Source organism: Perca fluviatilis, chromosome 16 (genome assembly GCF_010015445.1).
Source record: "Perca fluviatilis chromosome 16, GENO_Pfluv_1.0, whole genome shotgun sequence".
Classification (NCBI taxonomy): domain Eukaryota; kingdom Metazoa; phylum Chordata; class Actinopteri; order Perciformes; family Percidae; genus Perca; species Perca fluviatilis.
Window position 1 is genome coordinate 10,590,139 of NC_053127.1, and position 26,732 is coordinate 10,616,870.

The window sequence follows — 26,732 nt, forward strand, 5'->3', positions numbered from 1 at the left end:
CACATTTTTCAGGAATCATCATTGTCCACATTGATGAGATATATATATATATATATATTTTTTTTTTTTACCAATAATTAACCACTTCTACATTTTACATTTAAACAGTCAACTCTGCTGCTGTTTCTTACCCATTAATTGAAGGAACACTCCTTATCGGAGTTGAACAGTAACCACATCGGTGGTTACCCTCAGAGACTAACATACTCCCTCAGTGCAGTTTTCAGGAAGATATCTGACCATCTTGACTTCTTTGGCACTAATAACACAATCTACAGCATTGTGCTATACATACACATACTCACTGTATCTGCATATGTGCATGTACAGTATTTCAGTCTGGACCAACCAACATTGCTGTCTATAGACTACAGCCATGTCGCATGACTGCCAGTTGAGATGGCCTTAAAAGGAATAATTCACTTAAAGTTACGTTGCCATGTTCCATAGACAAGCAGTACATCTTTATTAAAAATAAGTTTATTATATAAACTTATATTTATATAAGTTATGTATATACGTTTATGTACAAGATAAACGATATACAAGTTTATATACAGTACAAGATAAACGATACTTCGCTTTAGTGCAACGATTATTTTCATTGTCGATTATTTTGTTGATTAATCGATTAGTTATTTGGTCTATAAAATGTCGATCAGTGTTTTCCAAAGCCCAAGATGACGTCCTCAAATGTCTCAAAAGATATTCCGTTTACTATCATACTGTAGAGGAGTATTCCTATTTGAGAAGCTGAAACCAGAGATTTTTTTTTACTTTTTTAAAGATATAAAAAGAAGATGTAAACCAATTATCCAATCTTCAAAATAGTTTGCAATTAATTTAATAGTTGACAGACAGCTAATCGAGGAATCTTTGCTGCTCTACTTCCCTTCAAGGAGACGAGGAGCTTTTAACGGAGGTTGACCAGTAGATGGCGCCAGAGCAATGCTGCAGCACACCTTTGCTTTGAAGAATTAATGGATAGCAAGTGTGCATGCACGCATCACCTTAAAGTGAAAGTTCAATCTGATTTCTCCTACTGTCTGTCCATGTTCTTTTAAAGCTGCTCATTTTGTATTAGTGTATTGATTAATGCCACTGGGGAGGTAAGTTTGCACAGAGAAGAAATTTGCCTTGCGTGTTTCTTAACTGGTGTTTTAGCTGTATGTTCGAGACTGATGCTCCCCAATTGACTTTACTTAGTGTAGCGTTGAGGTACTAAGAAAGCTAGGGATATAGATTTTCTGTCAGGATTCTTTTTTAAAGGATTCATTTGTAGTATCAATATCATTACACAGATTCCCATTTGCCCATTTTGTATTGACCTGCGATAACACCATTCAGTTTTGTACACCTCTTACATGATTGATGTGATGCAGTTTGATATATTGCATTTTTATTAAAGTATTTTTCAATGTTGAATTGACTGTTAATGGGAAGCCTGAAACAAATCAAGAGCAACATTTTGTTTGGATCTCACAAATGTAACAATGTCACAATGTAAATATATTGGTATATTTTTATTGCTGAAAATTAACAAAGGTTATATATGAAGATAAGCCTTGTGAATATTGGCACTAAATAACCGCTTTATCAGTAGCTTCAAGCCTAACCAGAAACACAGCTATATATAATGTGTCTAACCGTCTGCATTGAGTCAGTTGAGTTAATTCAAATGATTCCAGAACTGCTGATATTATTGGGGTCTTATCATATTGAATACTAGTCAAAACTGATTTACAGTCCGTTGACTGGTAATTCATTTAAATATTCATTAAATTAAGTTCTTATAGCCTAAATGTCACATATACACAGATCTTTACACCATCAGGTAACCATCTGTAGCCTATGTGGCTGATGGGGGTACTCAAGTAAAATTTGCTTTTCATTTTATAATTTATACTTCTACTCTACTACCACGTTTGCCTTTTGAAAAAAACATGTATAGCCTACCTTATAGTAGGATACAGGTTAACGATTTATAAGGTAATATAACATCAAATTATTTAATGTAATATTTAACCACAGTGTTTCTTGTCCCATTTCCAAAAGCATCTGCCTTTATTGTTTATTTGTCAAACAGAAATATAAATTAAAACTCTGTTTTTCAGGTGTATGAATAGTTTTTTTTTCTTGATTACAGCATATTGCATCCTCTTATTTGTGACAAAGGGGATTACAGCAGGCCTGTTCGCTGGGCGCATGCTCAATCTGCAGCATCCCCCCTGACTGAGACTGAGGACCAATATGATTTACTTGCATAGGAAATATTACACTTCCTGTTCACACCTTCAAAATAACACTTAGTGAGGCGTTTGTTCGCCAAAAAGTGGGACAAAACCCAAATCCACCAAATCATAGGCCATAGCATACTTGGCTGAATTATGTCCATTGTACACCTTTCTTATTTAATTTAAACAACACTCACAGTCAGCTTTTTAAGTTGATAAGACGAACTTGTTAGCAAAATGTCCTATTCATTTACACATCCAGCAGAATAACATTATCATTCGTTTGGAGTTGTGTTGCTGGCAAATTCTGCAAATGTACGTCACGTTTTCACTTTCTTTATATCCCTGTTTTTGGTCTATCTTTGTTTGCAGTTTGGTGTCAGTCTGCCAGAATGACATGTAGCCTATATAGCCTAGCCTAGCCTAGCATAGCGGGTTTTGGAGCTTTTCGCAAAAAAACTACACCTGCACAAAGAAAAAAAACTGCAAAAAGTGAACCAAAGGTGTAAAGTCGGGGATGGAAAACTCAAACTGAGAAGGCTACATAAGCTATCTCAATTGGCCTGTTCAGTTCTAATGATACGTTGTTTAATTTTTATTTATTTTCTTTACGTTGTTTTATTTTTATATCAGGAGAACAGAACTTCCTGTTTTTGTGCCGTCTCCTCCGCGGCGGCTTGAAGCTGCTCGGGTGAGGAGAGGAGAGAGAGGAGAGGAGAGAGAGGAGCTCTGCTCTACCAACGGACCAGGGAGAGAGAAAAAAAAAAAAAAAAAAAAAAAGAGAGAGAGAGAGAGAGAGAGCGTGGTGAGGAACCCAGCCACCCCAAAGCACCAGAGTGAGGAAGCCGGACCGGCTGGACCCCCGGAGGAGGACCCGAAAGTGAACCACGTTGCCACGGGAGAGGCCTCACTTCAGGTAACCGTGCCGTGAAACTGGTCCGTACTGTTTCCCGGGCAGGCAGGTGCTTTGGAAGCCTGCTGGAGATGGAGAGGCGGCGGTCTGAGAGCCGCACAAAGCGGCTTGTGAAATCTCAGGAGATCCGAGATCCTATTACTTACTTACCGTAGCCGTCTGAAACGGCCTTATATGACCACACTGACTGGGGTTGCTGAGTCGATAACGTGTGGTGAGAGGGAGGGTGGGGGTGAGAGGAAATATTTATCAAACCACCGCATATTACCGGTGTGAAATGGACTATACGTTTTTACTTTGCGCAAAAATTGCGGCATGTATCGGATATTAGAGCTGCTGTTCCCGCTGTGCTGTTTCTGCTCGTATGCTGCTGAGCTTTGTTTTCATATTCAGTAGAATAGGCTACATGTGGGGCTTTCACTCGCTTAATATCACATTTTGATCTTATTCTCATTATTACATTGCACAGCAAAGAAGAAAAAAAACACAATTCCTATAAATATTTATGGTAGCCATATCTGATAACATTAGTGGGGCATTCAGGAGCAGTTATATCTTCAGACTCATAGTTTGGTAACATAAAACAAAGTATTACGCTGACTAAATAGTAGGCATAATATCGGTCAATAAAGGCTCCAGGCTTTGTAAGGTTTGTTGTTTTGGTGAAATCCAACATTGACTTAGTTTGTGTTTTGGGTCATGTTTTGGATGCCTTTTCTGCCTCTGTCTGATGCTGTAGAGTTTACCACTGCATGAGGAGTAATAAATTAATAATTTCAAGAAGTGTATTGCTCTGCCGGGCACTAAGAGGGAACTGAATGCACATTACTAGTTTATGTGTAAGCTTTAATTTAGGCTACTTGCCAGAAAGTTGAGTCTTTAGACTCCCAGCAGGTCTTATAGGGGTTCAACAGCATCTAAAATCACTATAAATAGTCAGGGAACTTTAATAACTGATTTGAAGTTTGACAGTTTACTACCTTTACTAAAATAACATCAGTAATTATCCAATATAGATAACTTGATTCTTATTACAACAGGGCCCAACTGTTTCTCGATCTGGGGGTCCCTCAACCTTAGTACACTTCAAGTAAGATTCCTAAAGATAGATTGTCGAAACCTAATAGTCTCATCCTAAAATGTGCCTATCTGTCATTATTGTTCATTAGCAAAAAAACAATTTCCCACTTGATTGAACCAAAAGAAAAATCAATGCACTCTTGTTATTTGAATGTGACAGCAGCCTTATGTTTTATGGTAAACCTAAAGCAAAATAAAATAGTTTATAACTTGTTATTTGTTAATAAGAGCTGTTCTCCCTCACACAAACAAATCGGAGTGAGCTCATAGCAGGTAACTGTGCAATAATGATATTCAAATGTATAGGAGATCATGTGGTAACAGGAATTTAAGTGAAAAAAATGAAGCCCAGCTGACTTGTAAGCAGAGAAAAGTGACTTTCAGTGCAAGTGTCGTATGTCATGGCCGAGCTTATAGTGGCTGGCAGCAGGAGGAGATACTGCAGAGAGGTGATCACGATGCTGGGAGGATGGGAAGCTGGGATAGCCCTCCTCCTTGATGCAGGAGGGGGTGGATGAGGGATGGTCTGGCGCACCCCGTCTCTCCCTCTCTCTCCCTGGTATGCTGGTACATTAGTGCTCACTGTTCACCTCTCTGAATGTAATCAGTCTGTCAGCAGTAGCAGACTCAATCAGTCACTCCTCCACCACCAACACCCAAACACACACTCCTCCCTGATCTCTGACCAGAACACTGCCAGAATCTGCTGCTGCCTGCTGTGCACATTAATTAGGTCATACACAGTTTTGCGAACAGTTATCATCATGATATCTAATAGGGAAACACATTTTCCTTGACAACAAATCACTGTAATAATCTTTTTGGGGACACAAAGAGTAATAATATTATATAATATGATAATAATAAACGTTAAGGTCGCCTTGCAATGCATAAAAACAATATTCATACTAGAGGTGCAAATATTAATTGATTAATAGATTAGTTGTCAACTATTAAATTAATCGCCAACTATTTTTGATAATCGATTAATCAGTTTAAGTTTGTTAAATGTGAATATGTTGTAGTTTCTTCACTCCTGTATGACAGTAAACTGATTATCTTTGAGTTGTGGACAAAACAAGACATTTGAGGACGTCATCTTGATCCTTGGGAGAGACTGATCAACATTTTTACAATTTGTTGACATTTCTTAGACCATACAACTCATCGATTAATCGAGAAAATAATCGTAAAACAGTGAAACAAGAAAAAGATACCAACAGGGACAGTCACAGAGCAGCTGTGGTTTCTTTTGTTTCTTATCTTTCATTGCATCATTTATACAGCCTCTTATATTCATGTACATTGTCTCTAATATTTGCATCATTCTTTAATTTTATCATCCTGGACCCAATGTGCGGTTTAGCTGCTTAATGTGCACATGTAACCACTGGATTTGTTTATCCTTGTTCTTTTGCATGTCCTAGTGTGAGTTGACTTGTGCATGCACACTGTACATCGGTATTGAAATAATCCCTCCACACAGAAACTCAGTAGCCTAGAGTCACTAGCAACAACATGGCCACATCATACCCAGAATAAAACAGTTGAAGTAGCAGGCTCTCCCTGGGATGCCAGTGAGAGTGTGGAGGAAATTGTTTAAGTGTAGGCTGGCACACCATTATCCTCTGGTAATACGGCATCCCTGGATAAGTAGATCTTACTTTTTTTCTGCCCAATTGATTGGTCTAAAGGGCTGCCCAGGGCTAAACACTCTGGTCCCATTCAGTGTTGTAACACACCATGGAGCTGTCCATGGTACTGTTTTAGTTTGCTCTGTGTGGTTCTTACTGTAGATAAATGCTGTTCACAGTGCTGATACGGAATTTTGCTATTCTACCGTTATCAAAACTCTGTGCTACTGGGGTACATTTGCCAGTCTGCTGTACAGCACCATGCTTCGGCAGTAGAATGAGTCTTGAATGTTGACATCTGCTGAATAGCAGTTACCCCTGCTCACTAAGGCTAGCATAGCAGAATGAAGTCAGGGCAGTCTGCACTCTGAACTCTTTGTTCTTGTGTGTTGCAGCAAAGATCATAGACCGGTCTTGGACCGTGAGTGGTTTATTAGGACTGCTTTGGCCTCTTCCTTCACGACAGGCTTTTAATACTGCTCGGTAAACAGTCAGTGAAACACAAGCTTTGCACACAGTCAGGTATTAGGAGAGTGTAAGCATTATGAATTATTTGTTATCCTGGATCAACACATTGGAACTGAAGTGTAGCTTATTATTAATATACACGGCTAGAAACACTGCATTACACACTGGATTATTATGTCCACAGTGCTTCCATCTGGTGGAAGGGGCACTTTGTTTCCTTCTACTTGCTCCTCGGAGTATTGATTATTCATTGAGTGTCTTTTCCCTCCAGCTTTTCACCTCTCTCCACTGCAGGAGCTGTCATTTCTGAATCATGACTCAATTGTTTCGGGGGCGTGGGAAGGGGGGGGGGTATCATCTGTCAGTCATAACTTCTTTAAGTGTCATTTCATCGTCGGTAGAAGTTTTTCTCCTCTGCAACACATTGTTTCTCCTGTTTTAGCATGTTTTACACTTCGTCTGCCATTGATCGTTATGATGTGCAATGAAATGTCCATCATTAATGTACTGCTCTCACTCTTTTCCAGTTTACTTAAATGTGGTTACCAAATAATGTATAGCATGATGAATAATTGGAATGCCGTCTTGCCAACATCCACACTTTCTCATCCATAATGCCTCTCTTCTGTCTTTATCGCCCATTATCTCGGAAATGTCTTAAACAAACTGCCCACTTTCAGCCACTTTATGACTAATAGATTCCTTCCAGGCTCCTTTGGTTTGCTGCGGTCCCATTGTTCCTGCAGCGTGGGCAGTTTTGAATGTATTTTCACCTTATCCCTTTTCCATCTGTTTTGCTTCCCCACTTGTAGGAGAGCTAAAATCTTACATCATTACAGATCAAGTCTTCCCAAACATCTGTCTGCAGTCCAACGGTATCTTTTCCACATTTAAGCATCTGTGCCCACTCATATTACTGGTGAAAGTTTTGTGCTTTCACTTTTTGCTATGCTTACATCTTCAGTCTGATGTCAAGTGACATCATCAAATGTCACACAGCTCAGAGATGTTGATGTAGTTTACAATCCTGTGCATTAAATTGTGTGAACAATGAGCAACACATTTTAGGGTCACATAGGACTATTCATATGTCTGGTATGAATGAAAATTGAAAGAGTTATTGGTAAGATTTCTTCAATGATACAGTACAACAGGCAACGTCTAAAATACATTTCAAGACTTCGGTACATCAGGGCGACCTCTAGCTCCCACGGTAGAGTGTGCACCCCGTGTAGGCATAGTCCTTCGCAGTGGCCTGGGTTCGAACCTGACCCGAGGCCTTTGCTGCATGTCACCCCCTCTGTCTCTCCCCCATTTCCTGTCTCTCTTCAGCTGTTATAATAAAGGGGAAAAAAACTAAAAAGATATCTTAAAAAAGACTTCTGTACATCACATAGGGCAGAAACATTAAGCATGGATAACTTTCCTTTAGAGCGTGGCATCCCAAGGTGGTGAACAATTTGTAAGACACAGTTTAAAAATAATTGATCCAAAATAAATTAATCGTAACAGGAAGAACAGTGCAGAACAGGAGCCCCGATCTGAAACAGAGTAACGTCTGTCAGTTATTCAGCAGAGTTGGCATCTAGCTGGTAAAAGAAGTGGAGCATTTAGCAGTTTAAGAGACAGACATTTTTCTCAAGAGGTGGTGGAGACCAAAATGGAGGTAAAAATATATGACCGTATCACAACTCCAAATGAATGCTGATGTTGCTACATGTCTGCTGGATGTGTAAAATGGCAACTGTTGTCCTTATTATATGTTAGATGTTGTGCTTATGACAGTGCCGGTTAAAACGGAAACATTGGATGATTGGGTGCATTAGAATTCCTTGGAAAATGTGAGTATATTACAGTATATACTGTGTTTATTCAGCTTTAATTCAGAGCAGTGCTTGTTGTGTTTGCCACAGTAGTAAAGGCATCCAGTGCAGCAGCTTCTCAGGATTCGCTCTCTGCAGGTAATTCTGTTGGCCGTGCACAGAGGCCAGATGACAGCATGGTTTTCCCCATTGCTGTCACGAGCCAAGACACCAGGCCATCTGTCAGATTTAGCTTCCAACTGCGACCTCATCATTCCCCCAGGAATTTACTTTATCACTCACTCAAGAGTCGGCTAGCTTGTTAATGCCTGTGTATTCAAGTTACTGGATATTTTCTTTAATTAAGGTCAAAGACTGCAGACTCAAGGCTGTGGTTATTTGTAACAACATAGACCAGATGTTATTTCAGACCAGCTTTCTAACAGGGAAGACGCCTTTATCCATGGACATATTTGATCATAGAGATAAATGAATACTTGCTACGTGCTCATATTATGCTCATTTTCAGGTTCATAATTGTATTTAGAGGTTGTACCAAAATAGGTTTATGTGGTTTAATTTTCAAAAAAGTATATTCACCCTGTGTGTTGAGCTCTCTGTTTTAGCTACAGAGTGAGTCATCACACTTCTGTGCCATCTTTGTTTGAAGTCGCACATGCGCAGTAAGCACTGCTAGCCAGTCAGTTGCAGAGTATGAGGGCGTGCCACGCTAGCAGCTAGGCGAGCATTATAACGTGTGTTACAAAGTGACGCACGTTTGTCACGTAAAGGCTGGACTACAACAGAGCTGTTTGGAGCAGTTTGTGAACAGTGTTTTCTGTTGTTGGAGTCCCTGTGGGGTGGACTTTTGGGTTTTTCACTTTGTAAACCTATAACGTGCACAAAAAGATATAAAACACAATGAAGGAAAGGGAAAAAAGGAAAAAGCATAATATGAGCACTTTAACTGGTTAAATGTGTATGATTACCACATTAAAGCTGATATCGAAATTTAGCTGTGCAGGTTTGAGTTTTATAATGCTGCTCCATAGCCAGTTTCACAGCTTGTCACATGAGTCTACTGTAAGAATTGGATCTCCCTGAATGTCAGGAAAAGTTATTTTCTAATGCCTTCGGGCTAATGATATTTGAAAGGTACAGTCGTCAGATTTCAAGTTGCTCCTGTTGTCCTTTTCTTGATTTGTCGTCCCTTCATTTTTCTGCTCACTTCCTTTCCCCACATATTAGATGTCATTGAGTACTGCTGGGAGGTGAACAGGTCAATTCAGCCCAATTAAAAATTACTATATTTGATAGTGCTGCTTGGTAGTAAATTTGCATTAAGAGACTTCATCTGGATTTGGTTTTATTACTTTGCTGTGCTGCAGTGTGCCGGTTGGAATAGACAATGAATTTTAGATTATACAGTAATATTATGGGTAACATTCACTGAAAGTACATGTTGTTAATGTTTCTTCTCTCGTTTTTATATTGTTGCATGCTGTATTGTTCATTTGGTTCTGTGACTAATTGCTTATTAATATGATCTCTGTAAGATAGTTGAACTTAGATTGCTGTAATCTTACTAGGGCTGCAACCCGGGTTCTGTGGACTGGTGCTGACTATGAAATCAGCTCGCAGAAACCAGGTAGACATGTTCTTATTGCTTTTTTTGTCTGAACAGTTCAAACCCCAAAGATATTCAGCTTACTATCACAGAAGACTATATGAAAACCAGCTAATATTCTCTTTTGAGTGGCTGGATCCAGAAAAATATTTTTGCAATTTTGGTTCAAAATCTGTCTCATGAGTCAGCATCAGTTGGGGCTGAAGACTACAAGTTTAAAATTGAAAAACTCTGGAAGTGTGGAGTTAGAAAGAAGTGAGTTTACCAGGCCTCAGCAGCTCGAGGCTACATTAGCTGCTACTAGTCTAACACACCTCAATCTCTGACCAAACTGTTGGCAGTTGAGATGTTTTGTGGGGGATGTAAGCACCACACTTTGACAAGGAAGTAGAATGTGTGGAATATACAGTTATAAGACCATATCTCTGGTTCTGCTGCATCGATTTTAATACTTTCTTCTAAACTGTCCATCGTGAGTCCAACAATGTCAAAGTGCAATGCTAAATTGGTGGAGTACTCTTTTAAGAATGAGATCACACTGTACATATCATGCCCTTTACACCTGGCTGATATCTAATTGCATGCATTCAATGCATTCTGGGTGTATGTAGTCTACAGTGGGATCAACATGCATTTTTTTCTTGCTCTCTTACCATGCTTTATTACCAGGTGAGATTGGATGCATATGCACTGGTTCATCTGTAGGCCATTCTTCTTAACGACTTAATGACTGACAAACAGCATCAGGAACATCTCATCTGAGAGCTTAGCAAGAGTTCTAGAGGAACGATCCGTCCTACATTGTCTCTCTCCTGCCTTCCTGCCGTAGCACAGCGTCAGTTAGAAGCTAGTTGCCAGTCCTTCCTCCACAGCGCTGCCGAGGAGGGTCTGGCTAGTCCACACAGCATTCCGGGATGGGAGAAAAGCGTTCACTGGTTTATTGGCATTCCTTTAAACCAATCACAATCGTCATGGGCAGTGCTAAGTACCGGACGGAGCAATGGGGCCGCTGCAAAACAGCCTGGTGAAGGAACTTGTTTTGGTGGAACTGTTTCTGGATTTACCCTGCAGAGATATGAGGAGCAGTTAACCATAGTCCTCATAAATCGACCGGAGTTTAGAATGCCAACACAAAGGAAACGGAAGGTGACGGATGTCCGGCACCGGAGCAATCCCGTAAATGAATCATCGTTGATATAGACTAAACTGACACGAAACAGACAGGATGAAGATCTGCATTCACTCATAATCCGACAATACGGCACATTCCCGCCGAGGTGTGTGTGTGTATTTGTGCTTCAGAACTAACCACCGTACAACAATCTGAAAAGATCATTTTATACCTCTGATTTACTGCTTTGTTAGGCGCTCCCAATCTTTATTCACTCTCTAGATCACCCCTGCATTCTCTCTCTCTCTCTCTCTCTCTCTCTCTCTCTCTCTCCCCCGCTCTGAGCCGGGGAGGAACACCATGTGTAAACAAACAGCTGATGCTCAGTACATATTCTACCTTTTACAGTTGAAAAATAAACTCTGTGAACATATCAATTTCTTGTCATTTATCTGCTGACATATGAACAATGAGCTAATTAACCTTGAGGACAGCAGGCCTGTATCGATCTGCATGTAGCTGTGGATTTGTCAAGCCCCTGACCTCTACCACTGCTTAAGATTTACAAAGGTGGCCTCCAGTGTCCTCATCTCCACAACTTACACATTCAAATTAGGCAAATCTACCTAACCTAATACCCTAATAACCTAATACCTTCCCAACCTGTGTTACAGTCAGTTCATGTTAATTTCGGAGGCAGATCTGTGCACTGTTAGGTTCTAAGTTCTTACTGTGATTAAGAGGACTCCTGTTAAAGCTCTTTAAACTGTTTACTGTGGCACCAAACATTTTTATGTGTTCAAGCAACGCAAGTGCTGCTCTGAGCTGATGTTGATGAGGAAAGCTACAGCTGATACTAAATGACTACCTTTGTGTGCTTAAAATGTTACCAAAGATGTTAGGGATATATCATAACAATGAGCAATCATGTTTGCTGGAGAGGCACTATAGTAATACAGTTAATGTAGTCGAAAAGAAAGGTTTGTGATTATCCCTTCAACAGTTAGTCAAAAGTCAATAATTCCAGTTAGTTAGTTAGTTAGTTAGTTAATTAGTTAGTTAGTTTGTTTGCCTCCACGCTGACTAACCAGTCCCTCTGTATGCCGTGCCAGTACTGAGCTGATCAATGTGTACATGGCTCCTTTAATGCATAGCATTGATAATTAGGCCCCGGGGGGATATAAGTGAATTGACAGAATAATCATTTTGACCCAGTGAATCCAGGCTGTGCTCAAGGCAGCAGCACACATCGACTTCCTGTTTCCACTGACAGCTTTCACTGTTAAGGTATTAAAGTCTGCTGGATTCTGCTGTCAGTCAGCTCTGTGTGTGTGTGTGTGTGTGTGTGTGTGTGTGTGTGTGTGTGTGTGTGTGTGTGTGTGTGTGTGAGTGGAATAGCTGAAATGTAGGGATAGAAGTTGGTTTAAAAAATGCCAGGGGATGTTAGTTGTTGGAGAAAAAGTAGTTTTTGTGATGGAATTGTGTTTAAAAAAAATGTGTGAGTGAAAGTGCGATGATGTGATGCGTCTCTGTGCGTGTGATATGTGATATACAAGTTTATTCTGACTGGTCCTCCTTGTCGTGTCCTTCAGGGCTGCAGTATGTTCACTACAGTGAAGGCCTTCGAGGGGCAGCAGTACTCCACCCTGAAGAGGCAGTGCTTGCAGAGTGGCCTGCTCTTTGAGGACCCCCGCTTCCCTACCTTTGACAACTCGCTCTTTTACCAGGGCAACAGGATCGGACGTGTGGTCTGGAAGAGGCCTCGGGTAAGTTGGTTTGTGCAGTAAAAGAGTTTCAGCTGATTTTAATCTGATAGATATTTCTGATTTATTATATCTTTTTAACCATCATAAGGCCCCAAAATCTCCAAAATAGTTCAGTATGGAGGTAAGTTCATGACACAACTAAACCATAGCAGACTATAATGTTTATCTGCACCAGCACAGCTGATGGGTTCCCAAGTGCCTGGGACAACATGGAGTTAGAAGCTAATGTATTTTTATATTTCAAATATAATATATTTAATTTATAGATTATAATAGGGATGAGCGTTTCAAGCAAAAAATACTATTCACTGGGAACTATTCGACCATTCTTTGATTATCCTGGATTCTCCAGGAACGCCTTCAGCACACCTCGAGTCTCCTCGTACTGTAGATCAGACCGGAGATACGCTTCATGCTTGGCGGGTTTGGGGATCCCCTGGATGTTGTCACGGAGCACTTTGCGGTTTCTGCTAGCCATCCACAACGTTACTGCTGCATCGCTTCTTGATTTCCCAAACTACGGAGTGGACCGAGGCCAAAATCACAGAACACGAGCGCGTTAATCACGCGTCAAAATAATTTGTGCAGGTCAAAGGAATTTGCATTAACTCCTTATTTTGACAGCCCTAATTTATTTTAATTTTTTTATTGTCAAATCATATTGTTTACTCGGGGCTCGCTGGCAAATGCTTTGTGGCCCGGTGGATGGGGACCCCTGCTTTTAACCAATCCTAACTGTCCTGGGTGGCGCTAAGATGATGCAGCGACGGTGCCCTTGCAAAATAGATAGTGGAGACAGCAAGAGGGACATGAGAGACGCACCGGATGTCAGGCCCAGCACTGTACATCCTGCCAGCCAGACTAATCAGTGAGGCACTGTTGTCAGTTAATCAAAATTGCCTTAAGAAATATGATAATTTTATGCAACTTGGCATACAGTAAATGGGGAGCAGTTACTGCACTTTTAAAACATTCACATCAGGGAGCTCTCAGAGCCAAAGGTCCCTTTATGAAGCGAGTTTGATGACCTATGACTAAATAATTCACAAAATAACAGTATGTCAGTAATCATCAGTTGTTGTTCCACTCCACTCTTTAGTCTTCTTGTATAAGGCGGTACTGTGTGTATGTTTCAGTGGCAGATGATATCAGATGCAGGGCCTCAGGGTTTAGTGAGCTGACTCCCCTGCCACTGTTATCCCCCTCACACAGCAGGCTGTGGCTCTGGATGGAGTAACCTCCTTCTGCCTGTGTGCCGCTGCAGCAGCAACAGCAGCGTGCATTGCCATGGAAACTGGGTCACACAGATTATGTGTTTTGGTCTGTGCTGATGTCAGTCATGCAGACTGAAAACTGGAAGAAGTCAAGAGGAGAAAAAGCAGGAGGAGCATCCTTTTAATTTTTGTCAGGACACGATTTATGTCAGACAGTGGTTTATGTCAGGAGGTTAGGAACCCTAAACAGGAACACTTCAACTCAGCATTTTTATCGAAGCACTGTGTGGATTTCTATAAATATCCAGATGTAGACGTACATTTCAGTGTCACTTTCAAAAGACTGTGGAAAATGTTCTCCTCATTAAAAGCCTGTCAGCAGCAGTCTGATATCAGCGAGTGGACGCTTAAAAAATGGAATCATCCAAACTGGTAAATCTTCTCCATGGATCTCAGCTCCCTGAGAGACTTAACATTTTTAGCTCATACAACTTCTGAGTCTTTAGTCTCCACCAACAAAAACCTGGCAGTGCTTTTTTCTGACACTTCTTTTCACCCTATTTAATCTCACACGATTAAACCTGAAATAAATTACAATTTACTTTAAGATTTGAACATCTAAAGGTAAATCTCAGGGCGTTTTGAAACCTAAAGTCTGTTTGCTTTGGTCTGAATTCGATGAAACATATCTGGAACACTTGATCATTTATTAATGGAGAACCCTAACCATTGGACCAACGTCCCCTATACCAATTTATTAAGCAGCTGCTTAATGATTTAAAACATGCTCACTTTTCTGAGTTGATGTGAGAGGAACAGATAACAAACTGTTCACAAAAACGCTACAGAACTTCACCAGCCACGCAAGTCTTATATTTAGTAAGGGGAGACCTATTCTTTTCTGTCATATACTGTATACAGTGTTACAATGTCAGATTCTCATATTAAACGTGGCCAAAACTTTAAATAATGAGGTAAACATTACAAAAGTAATCCCTGTGTGCAAAAACCTCAGATTTCAAAACGTTCTGAATCTGCTCCAGGCACGTACTGCAGCGTTTACATCTGCTACATGTAGCTACATGCTCACGTCAGTTGTGTGGTTTTTGGTTTAGAAGCCTTTATTGGTGATTTTTCAGGGAAGAAAGTACCGCTATACTCCGTTATAGTCAGTCCCCGGCTGCAATGATGGTACAGAAACGCTGATGCACAGGTGCGGAAGACCCGTAAAACGCTGACTAATCAGAGCAGACTGGGCTTTTTTGGGAGGTGGCTTAAAGAGACAGGCGCTACAACAGAACGTCTCAGACCGGTGATGAGGGGGTGAGGGGCAGCAAAATACTTAACAGATAAATAACATTAACCTGATATTATTATAGCGTACACTGCACACACAGTAGTCCTGCCTCGTGACGCAACTTTTAGAGTCCGACAGAAAGTGTGATTAGTTTCGCTTTCATTTCTGATATTTTTCACGTATGAAAGGATGAATATTGTGGGCCAGATACCTTAGTGTGATTATAGGTGCATGTGAGTGAATACTGGCATGCAAATGAGTTTCCAAGTGTCTCAATGCGCTGTACGGCCATTATTTAAATCAGTCGTTAATTTGCCTGCGGAGGAGAATACCAATGTTAATCGGCTCTTCTCCTGGCGACTAAAGGAGGGTGTTTTTTTGTGGAAAAACAACACCAAAAACGCCTTTCTTTAGTTTTTATAACTGTTATTCTATCATTATGACAATATAGGCATATGCAGCATACTGTAGGTATTTAGGGAAGGGCAGGGCAGGAGGGAAACATCACACACACAATTACAGAATCATTTTTTTTATTACAAGTTTAATGGAGTAGGCTATGGCTGTTCTAGTGTTAAAGCATGTAAATATGTTCTAGTAGAAACAAAAAATACAAATATAAGTATGAACCTGAAAATGAGCATAATAGGTCCTCTTTAAAGTTTAGTTGTGAAAGCTGTGGTAACAACAAGCGAGCCACAATATCACTTTCCTTGGTTGTGGTTCAATCTGTCGGAAATTGTCTAATATATTGATAAAGAGGTAAAATAAAGGCAAAATGTGATAGGTTAGCTTTAATATCTCTTTAACATGTAGCTTTGTTAAGCTGTTTAGCATCTACCCTGATAGGCCTGGCCACATTTTTTTTCTGTGCTTCTCCAACACAGACAAATTGCTGTGTTGTTGTTGATTTTAACTTTTAACTTTTTATGGAATGGATTTTAGGGCAAATTAATTTGAGAATAAAAAACAAATATACAATGACAAATGAATACTTTGTACAATTAGATTTTTTTATTTAGGTCCTGTTTGAGGATCCTCACTCTTCCCCAGTGGTGGCTCTGGTAATAATGTTTACTACGGGAAAAGCTCAGTTTTTGGTTTGAAAGCAAGAAACCTCCATCTCAACAAGACTTCGGTTGGATTGCTGTGCTCTCATGTTTGCAGATAAAGTGCAACATTTTTTTTTATTATTTTTCTTTTTCTTTCTGTATTTATAATATTTTACACTAACAATGAATACATTTTTCTCACAATGTGAATGTGACAATCAGAGAGGTTGTGTCATCATTGCCCCCACCCAGAGGTTGATGGTGTTATCCTTGCTCAGATGCAACTAGCCGATATTTATGGCTGCAATGAAGCTGCAGTGGCAGAGCATGCAAGCATAAAGAGCAGGCTCTAATGAAATGCTCCCCCCTCTCTCTCTGTCTCACATTGTCTCTCAGCATGTCTGTCTTCCTCCTGCTGCCCTTATCCTCCTCCTCCTTCTACTCCTCCTCTCCCCTGCATCTCTTCCACTGATTTGTGTTTATTTATGTCTTGACCAGGCTAGGGTGGGGCCATATGACAGTATATGCTATGAGACAATGGACATTTTTCAGCTGACAGAGAGTTTTCTCTACCATTTATACCATGGGAGCTATCCCCTTTATTGAATCTGAATGTATCCGGTTATTTTGGGCAGACATTTTTGTCGTTTTTAAACTTCAGGGTTAAATTCAGTTAGTCACAGTGTGTTGCCACAGCCATCCCTGGCCTCGTGTTACCTTGTGTTAAAACGCTCCAGTGAGTTTCATGCAATTAGGTATTCAGATTTTAAACTTGGGAAATGATAGCACTGGTATCAGATCATCACTCTGTATCGGTAATCACTCTGTCTTTCGGTATTTGTTTTGGCAACAGGGAGAAAAAGTTGGATCAGTGAATCTGATTGCTCTATGGCAGTGTTAGATTAACTAGATTTTTTGCATATGTGATGAAGTACCTTGAGTTCTGACGTATTTAAAAGATCATTACAACTTGGATATTTTTTTTCGAATTTTTGGCCATCGTTTCTCTCTGTTGTGACTTTATACTCAGCTGCTAAGATCTAGGAACCCTGCAACATCGCTAAAAACAAGTCAGACAGAGCCAAAAAACATGAGCTGTTAGACAATCAGACAGGTTTTTATTTTTTTTAAACGGGTTGGTCAGCTTTATTTGGAGAGAAAAAACAAGGTTGAACTTGAAATTTCTGTTGTAAACATCCATCACTTACAGACCAAATTCCTGGTTCACCTTTGAGCTACTGTACTTGTGTGTAGTGTAGTTTTCTTGTGCAGTGACGTCACTCATTGGTTTGTGGAGATCTGCAATGAGTCGTCGTTTGCCATTATGGGCGCAGCCATCTTGGTTGCGGATGTGACGATTTTAGATGTGAGGGAGGAGCCATAGACTCTTGGGCGGAATCTGACTGTGACTGTGTCAGTAAGCTGAGAGTTGGCAACGCTGCTTACACTCTACGTTACGTTACACACCGGCAATCTGGATGCAACTGCTGCTGAAAGCTAGCCTACATAATTCGAGGTTAAATTTAGCTTCGCTAGGTTTTAAATATATCATTGTCCAATAGTTATATTACAAGACAGGCGCAAATTGTCAATCACATCATAGCCACGCCCTAAAACACCCCCTGCTTTATCGTCGATTTTAAAATCAACGAGACTATATTTCAAAAAATGAACATCATTCTGTATTGCATAAGACTTAAAACTAGCGATTGAGACCATAAACTCATTATGAAAATGTTTACTGAGGTAATAAATCAAGTGAGAAGTGGGTCACTTTCTCATAGACTTCTACAGAAACCGACCTCCTTTTGCAACCGCATGTGTCGCCCCCTGCTGGGATTCAGATAGAATGCAGGTTTAAGGCACTTCCGCATTTGCAGCACTTTGCTGAACCGGATGTTTGTCCATTAATATTAACAGTATATGGCAGTGAGGGACTCGCACCAACAATCAGATGTGCTCATCTTTAAGTTTACTACTAAATAAAGTGGTCTAGATGATTTGGCTAAACTGTTTGATCATTTGATTGCACATGTTCCTTGCCCTGTTAGTGACTTAGTTGTTGCGATGCCACCATGTTCCCATCCCAGCAATTACTTTTTGTCAATAACAATGTTATCATAACCGATTTGAAATGCTGGTAAAAAAAAAAAAAAAAGATAAAGCTATAATGAACCAGAATCTTCACAAAATTTACTATATCACCATATTTATCAATATCACAATATATAGAATTACCCAATATGCCATAGAATATTGTATTCAAATCTCCCACCCCTCGTCTTAACTGATGAAATGTATGATTATGGAGCAATGCTTTTGGTGAGCTATTCCCCATTTTTTGCATGAAGTGCACCTGAGCACGGCGGTGACACGATATACATTCCTGATATTCCCCCGATCGACACTTGGTGGCGCCAAGACACTCAGGCAGAGAAGGAGACCAGGCCCCCAGGAAGTGAGACGTGCTTTGAAGCCAATTTGACACATGGATGTATTATATGACTGATTTGACATAGCGGCTAAACAGTGGAATTACAACTTACGTGTCCATCACATGATGCCATGGGGCCCAAAAAGACTTTTTCCCATAAACTTACATGGCGAATGAGACGTTTGTAAATACGTCGATACATTTTTTCGACCATCCCAACCCTCGCAAAATAACTCGTTTCACTATCAGACTGTGATACATTTGGTCCAATAACAAGTCTAGAAGATTTGCACGATTAACATTGTGCAGAAGCAGCGCAGATCATCCGGGGAAATGTACACAAGGAAATTGAACTTTTTTGGCTTCATGCGCCATTGAGCAACTCTCATAGGAATGAACGGTTCTCCGCCTCAAACGCTGTATCCATGTTCTTTATACATCCATGATAGGAGACTGCTAATTAGCAACATGGATGTAAATAATGCTGGCTTTAAAAACTTGGCTTTGCAAATGTTGTATTTCTTAGGCCTCAAGGATATGCATGTGAGTTTTGGTGAGAAAAACAGGATCTTTGAATTCATACTACTAGATTCCACTTTTTGTATTCTGTCTTTTTGTGCTTGTGGCTGGCTGTGTGCTTGGTTGTGTGTTTGTAAGTGTGCCTTATGGTTCCTCTCACAGCCTGATGGATGGTGCTGCGGAGTGCTGTGAAGCTGGTTGAAAAGTTCTCAGTAGCAGGGTAAATGATTAGGCTGTGCTCAGCCACAATATTCACATTACTTCAGTGTCTGCAGGGCTGGGCAGGAATCGATACTTTATTACTCTTGCACCTAAGCCATTCCCTGGATGGCAGGCCGCCACAGGGAGCCCTCGCCACTGCTCAGACTCCACCAATCAATGCTGTTGCAAACAGGGGTAAAAAAAGAAAGAAAAGAAACGTGATTAGAGATCTTAACTCTGGCACCGGTCAGACAGAGATCTAAACATTGCCTCACATAGTTGTGCCGACTTGCACGTACAGACCACAGACGCACGCTTCAGACAGGAAGGGCTTCAGTGCTGGTTTTTGTACTGGAGGCCTCCAGGAAGCACTGCAGTGGCCTCTGCTTCTGATTAAAAGATTGCTTTTGCAGCAATCAGCTTTGCAGAGTCAGCAAATTACTGAGCTTGCTTGTGTCCTCTGTGTGTGTGTGTGTGTGTGTGTGTGTGTGTGTGTGTGTGTGTGTGTGTGTGTGTGTGTGTGTGTGTGTGTGTGTGTGTGTGTGTGTGTGTGTGTGTGTGTGTGTGTGGTCTTTCATTCCCACACTTGAACATTCAACATAGTGTGTGTATATGCTGTGATCAGCATTTATACACATGACTTTGGAAGGCTGATAACGTTACTGATGTATATGGTTAAAGCAGGATAGGGGGGCTAACACATTCACACTGACATTCACACCTTTGGGAAATGTCTTCACTTCACCTGCATGTCTGTAGACTGTGGGAGTAGAGAAAACATCTGTTAAAGAGAGCATAAAAACAGCTCAAATAGAATAAGACAGGTATGAAATACAAAAATAATAGTTACAGTGCAGTTGTAGAACAAAGTAGGAAAGAGTGCAAATGAAACAAAATGTAAACAATAAAGATTATCACAGGTTAACGGAAAGTGTCATAAATATAACCACCTGGTATAAACTGGTTAAGGTGCTAATCCAAAATATATACAATGTCAAAAGGTAAACAGTTAATAGTAAGGATCATTAAAATAATGACGGATTGCTATCAGGTTTGTGATCTGGATTGTATGTTTATACTTGAAAGTTGATAGGAAAAGTGTAAAGATGGTCAAAACATTCACAAGCTGTGGTTATCAAATCAATACTGACTGTCCAGTTGTTACTGTAATAAAACAGCAGTTGTTCACATAGTCCCAGTGCGGATGTCTGCTGTGTGCATTACATGAGTAAACGCTCACATGCATCCATCTCTCTCGCTCTTTCCCCCTCTTTTACTTTTCTAACCCTAGTTGAGTGCTGCAAGTGTGTAGAAATAAAGAGCTGTTAAGTGGTGCTGTGCTTTCCGCTGTCTGTTGAGTAATGGCCGAGGTGCCCATCGACCCGCCAGTCCCATAAAGCAGAGAGAACCGAAAACAGACTGTTCACACCCAGACTCACTGCCTGCAGAGCTCTGCAGGCTGTATTACAAATTAAGTTGTTCTATATTTTATATTGGGCTGATGTTAACCTTTATATTAAAAATGAGATATTGGCCTTGTCACTTAAATGATGTATGTGATGCGCTTTGTTTGGTTTGTATTCAACATGTATTGTAAAATCAATAGGATTTGATGTGACATTAACCTCAGATCGAATGTAAGTATGGATGCACATGTTTTACCAATGCTATTAAGTGACTATCTAAATAATATTTCCTCACTAATTATTATTTTATACAAACTAAAATGTTCAATTATTCTCACATTTTTACTAAATAAAACAAAACAAACACCAAGGATAAACTGTACATATACTGTATAAACTGATTTCATAGAAGAAGAAAAACTTAATTTCATTACAACTTTAATGTACTTTATATTGTTTTATATTGTATATTTTTTAGATATTTAGTTCATTTTGAGGCAGCGCAAATTAGGGCTGGGCAATATATCGATATTATATGGATATCGTGATATGAGACTAGATATCGTCTAAGATTTTGGATATCGTAATATCTTGATATGACATAATTGTTGTCTTTTCCTGGTTTTAAAGGCTGCATTGCAGTAAAGTGATGTCATTTTCTGAACTTACCAGACTGTTCTAGCTGTTCTATTATTTGCCTTTTCCCCACTTAGACATTATATCTACAACACTGATGATTATTTATCTTAAATCTAAGTGTGAAGATATTTTGTTAAAGCACCAATTGTCAGTCCTAGAATATCGCCGCAATATCGATATCGAGGTATTTGGTCAAGAATATTGTGATATCTGATTTTCTCCGTATCGCCCAGTCCTAGCGCAAATAATTTTTTACTTTTTGGCAAACCTCCCCTCGTTTGTGACATTTATGCTGAAGTGCAGCCATTGTGTGTAAACAAAAGAGTAGAGGACAGCATGTCTCTCTGTAAATGGCTAGTGTCGGCGCACAGCCTGTAATACTCATTCCCCACATTACCACAGGAACCACAGGGTGTCTGTGTGTGTGTGTGTGTGTGTGTGTGTGTGTGTGTGTGTGTGTGTGTGTGTGTGTGTGTGTGTGTGTGTGTGTGCGCGCGCGCGTGTGTGTGTCAGCACAGAGAGAGCACCATGTTGTTAGCTGTAATAGAGGTCCGTACAAATTTCATAAATGTCTCCAGCCCTCCCACACTTGGGCAGAAAATCATGTATATGATACGTGGGTGCATCAGGACAGATGGTCTTTTTCGGATTCATGAATTTGCCTCGATAACCCATTTCAGCTCCTCTGTGTCTTGTACCGTGGACCGTACACAGAGTTTATTAATCATATACCCTATTTCAGAGGCTTTTCCTTACCCTGCAAATAATATCACATCTTAGCTCAAAGTAAGCACCCTCAATTCTATTCTTGGGTATAATAGAAAACGTAATGCCTCAGCTTGACTATAAAATGCATAATTTACCAGTGTTGAACCTCAAAGCTACCACACACTAAACTATTCTGTGTCTGTCTTTGGGAGTGTAGGAGCTGTGTGAGGACCCTCACCTGTTTGTAGATGGCATCAGCGCACACGATTTACATCAGGGACAGCTGGGTAACTGCTGGTTTGTTGCAGCATGCTCCAGCCTGGCCTCCAGAGAGTCTCTGTGGCAAAAAGTAAGTGTGTGTTTCTTTGTTTGTGTATATGTGTGTTTGTCTGTTGTCCATTTCTTCTTCTTCTTCTTCTTCTTCTTCTTCTTCTTCTTCTTCTTCTTCTTCTTCTTCTTCTTCTTCCTCTTCTTCTTCCTCCTTTCTTTAGAGCACTAGACCAAAATGTTTAGTAAATCTCATACAGGTGTATCTTTGAGTTGCCTAACATCATCTGATACAGTAAAAGTTTCCCAACGCAAAGCCACACTGTTAAAGAAATATTGAAACACTTTGGGAAATGCTCTGTTTTGTTTTCTTATCAAAAGTCGACGAGACGAGTAAAACAATATCAATCTCAGGTCTGTGTGTTAAGTAACTGAGCTGGAGTCAGGAGGTGGTTAGCCTAGCTTTGCATCAAAACTGGCAACGGGGAAACTGCTTGCCTGGCTCTCTCCAAAATGAAAAGGCCTGCCTACCACCACCTCAAAAGTTAACTAGTTAACCTGTGTGTTTAATCTGTACACAAAGAGAAATGTAAAAACAACTGGTGGCGTTATGGGAGTTAACTATTTCTTAGTGAACAACAGCCGGGCGGAGTGACCGTGTGCAGATTCCTAGAGTGACACAGATGTTGCCAGGATTGGTACCATGGTGCCTCTACAGAGACCAAAACCTGTGCTCACCGACCAAATAAGATCCCATTTTCACACAGATATCTTGACGTGAGAGGTCAAGGGACCCCTTTTAAATGCCATTGCCAGTTTTCAGCCTAACTTTAGAGCGTTATTTAGCCCTCTTCCCAACAAGCTAGCATGGAATGGTTGGTACCAATTAATGCCTTAGATCGTCTAGTTATATATCATACCAGTACCCTCACGGAGATCGTTACACCCTCTTAACAGTAATGTTGGCTGAGATCGCTGGGTTTCAAAGGGTTAAAAGAACAGAAATCAACACTGTAGCTTAGTTTATGGCTGACATCCTCATATCATGTATCTAATGCTCATAATACAAATGAGAAAGTTTAAAGTTGCACTGTGTTGTGCTTTGCTTTTTTACTTGTGGTGTCAGCCTTTTGTTGTTTGCTTGTGGTAAAAAAAAAAAACACACTATATGGGCGAAATCCCTGATTCTCCCATTCAGTCAGATAGCTCTCTCTCTCTCACTGACGACCTCTGCTGCTGATTCAACATGCTAAGTCGGCTGAACGGCTGCTAAGGAGGACAATTTCCAGTCAGGCATACCACAAAAACTTTAGACGAGGGTTGGCCACATATGCTCAATGACTCAATGCCACCCCTACAACCAATAATCTATTGTTTGAAAAGCTAAAATCAAAGTAATTAAGCTACTTTTTAAAGAAACTGTTTGAAAAGAGTCAACACCTTTGAAAAGAGTTTTTTTTCCTGCACAAAAGTGCATAAAAGTTATTTTAAAAAAGGACCTTTCTATGTATTCAATTGTAATTATTCCATATTTAGTGTTTAAGTGTCCATTAGGAACCATTATGATTAGAAGTTAGCGCCAGAGGACTCATTACAGCACCGCATCTCAGCAGACTCCATCAGTCAGTAGAAGCCTGATTGGTTAAAGTAGAGTCTCCCTGGACCGGCTGGAAGCACTAAGGCTTCTGTCTGCAGTGAATGTGTTTTTATTACATTTTATAACGTGTTTTATTTTATTTTTTGTCATTTCACATGGCTAACCAGGAGGGAAGTGTCTCCAATGTTTGTAATGCTAGCAAGGGGCTAGCAAGGGGCAGGCTCAGAGGAGAGAGGCCAGTGTAGATGGATAAATGATTAAATGGAGATATTGGAGATTATTTATTTATTTACAAATTTATTTATGTCACATAAGAGTCCAGATGAATTACAAGAAATAGTAAATAGAGAGTTAAGAAATGTAGAAATTTGGTTTCGGTGTAATAAACTATCTCTTAACATCAAAAAGACAAACTACATTGTGTTTCATTCCAACAAAAATGAAATGAAAAATAGGCATGTTTGTCTTAAAATAAATGACCAAATTATTGATAGAGTAAAAAACACTAAATTCCTTGGTGTTTATATTGATGAATGTTTAAATTTCAAATGTCATATTGATCATTTAACAAAAAAATAAGTTAAAACATTTTCTCCCGCGCTTAGCACTTCTCACCTTATATAAAACATTGTTTGAGCCTCATTTAAACTATTGTAATGTCATATGGTGTAATACTTTTCCCAGCCACTTGAAAAACCTACAGATTTTACAGAAAAAAATCATACGGGCATTAACGTGGTCTGAGCCCAATATCTCCACTCATCCTCTATTTCGTCGTCTTGGCATATTAAGGCTTACTGAATATAATGTCTATCAGAATGCCTGCATGATATTCCAGGTTATCCATAGGTTAAATTACCGTTTATGTGAGCTTATTCCAATAAATCGTCCACTGCACACTTATGACACAAGGAAAAAATATCTAATTACTGTCAAAAAACGACGGTTCAAGTGTACGAGCCTGAGTGTAGTTTGTAGGGGACCGCAGATTTGGAACGAGCTTGAGGAAAACTTGAAAGTGTCGTATTCTATCTCCATCTTCAAGAAAAGCCTAAAGGAAAAATTGCTCATAATATATGATTGCTAATTAGTCTTTAACTGTTTTAGTTTGTGCTGGGATTGTTCGTTGATTGTTTGTAGTATTTGTTTGTTAGTTTAAGTATGTCTGTATTTTGTTGTATTTTTTATTTTGTATTTTGGTAAATTGAGTTTTTGGTTTGTATATTTTTTGTTGTTGTTTATTGTTATTGGGCCCCCTCCGAAAAGCTTTTAGTAGCTTATTTGGGGTTCCACATTTCACGCGCCTTGTATATAATTATTGTACTTTATGAAATTGTGTTAAATGATACATTGATTACGTGTGAAAAAAAAAGACGTGAAAAAAATAAACGTAAAACGTACAGACAAATACATGGATAGATAAAACCCTTTCAAGCATGCACTTCGTTACATACATACTGGCATTTTTACTTTAAATAGTTTATTTACGCATTATTTTTATCAAGGCTCAAGTTTGAACTAAGAAGATTGATACCAGTGTCATGTCTTAACTGTGAAGCTACAGCCAGTTAACTTAATGTAGCATAAAGACTGGAAACAGGGGGAGACCGTTAGCTTGGTTCTGCCCAGAGATTCAAATTAGATTCAAATTATGCTTACCAACACCTCCAGTAGTTACACTTTGTAATAACTATCGACAGCCCAAGTAAGTCTCATTATTGTTGTTGTAGTCTATATCCTTGACGTTCATCTTCTGGGATTGCCCCCGTGCAGCAGGAAATTCCGCTGGATGCATGTATTTTCCATTTCCTTCCGCTTTCTTTGTGTTGGGATTTTACATTCGGTGGATTAACGAGGACTAGTATTGACTGCTCCTCAGATCTCTGCAGGGTAAATTGAGACAGCAAGCTAGACTATCTGTCCAATCTGAGTTTTCTGTCGCACAACTATTTTGCAGCGGCTCTGTGCGGAGTTTAACGCCGCACATGACGATTGTGATTGGTTTAAAGAAATGGCAATAACCCAGAGCATGTTTTCTTCCCATCCCCGAATGCTATATGGAGTAGACAGACTCTCCTCCAGCGCGCTTTTAAGGAGGGTCTATTGATTTGTATTTATTATAAGGATCCCCATTAGCTGACGCCTAGACGACCAGCTAGTCTTCCTGGGGTCCAAAACAACATTTAATCAGACAATATTAAAACATTTCATGACATACACAATAAAGAAAAGAAATTTAAAAAATAAAATAAATACAACAATATCTGCTTACAGAACTAAATAACAAAAAAGACTTAAAATTAAATAAAAACAATAACAAACCAAGCAAAATAGAGAAATATCAAACAAAATTATATATTACAGTATATTACATGGCTGTATACAACATTAAGGTAGCTCACATATACAAAAAAGAAAATCAAATATTTTTAACCACAAATATAAGATTAACAAAAAACAAACAAACAAAAAAAACCTCATGATAAATAATTTAAGTGAAGGTAAGATTTAATTTTCTTTTTAAAATGTATCTTTCCTGTGATAAAACGACTGTTACTTGGGATATTATTCCACAAACAACTTGCTCTGTAAATTAAAGTTTTTTTCAGGTTATTGGATTTTGGTAAAGGCACAATCATCTGCCCCCTACTGGCTCCTCTTGTTAAATAAGTGTGGATATCTGAACTGTAAGTTATGTTATCAAAAATAAATGATGGTGTTAAAGTTTGAATAACAGAGTGCAACAAACTAAGCACATTGGCC

The 26,732-nt window shown here is 39.6% G+C and overlaps 1 protein-coding gene across 1 annotated transcript in view; it reads left to right on the forward strand.

Annotated features, from left to right (window-relative positions):
• Window positions 1–3,067: 3,067 nt before the first annotated feature.
• The window catches only part of capn5b (calpain 5b), a 52,590-nt gene continuing 28,925 nt past the window's right edge, over window positions 3,068–26,732 (forward strand). Inside the window, exons 1-3 of the mRNA XM_039778475.1 lie at window positions 3,068–3,150; window positions 12,462–12,635; window positions 22,323–22,454. Of these exons, the coding sequence (XP_039634409.1) occupies window positions 12,471–12,635; window positions 22,323–22,454 (297 nt within the window). The 5' untranslated portion in view covers window positions 3,068–3,150; window positions 12,462–12,470. The remainder of the gene's footprint in view (window positions 3,151–12,461; window positions 12,636–22,322; window positions 22,455–26,732) is intronic.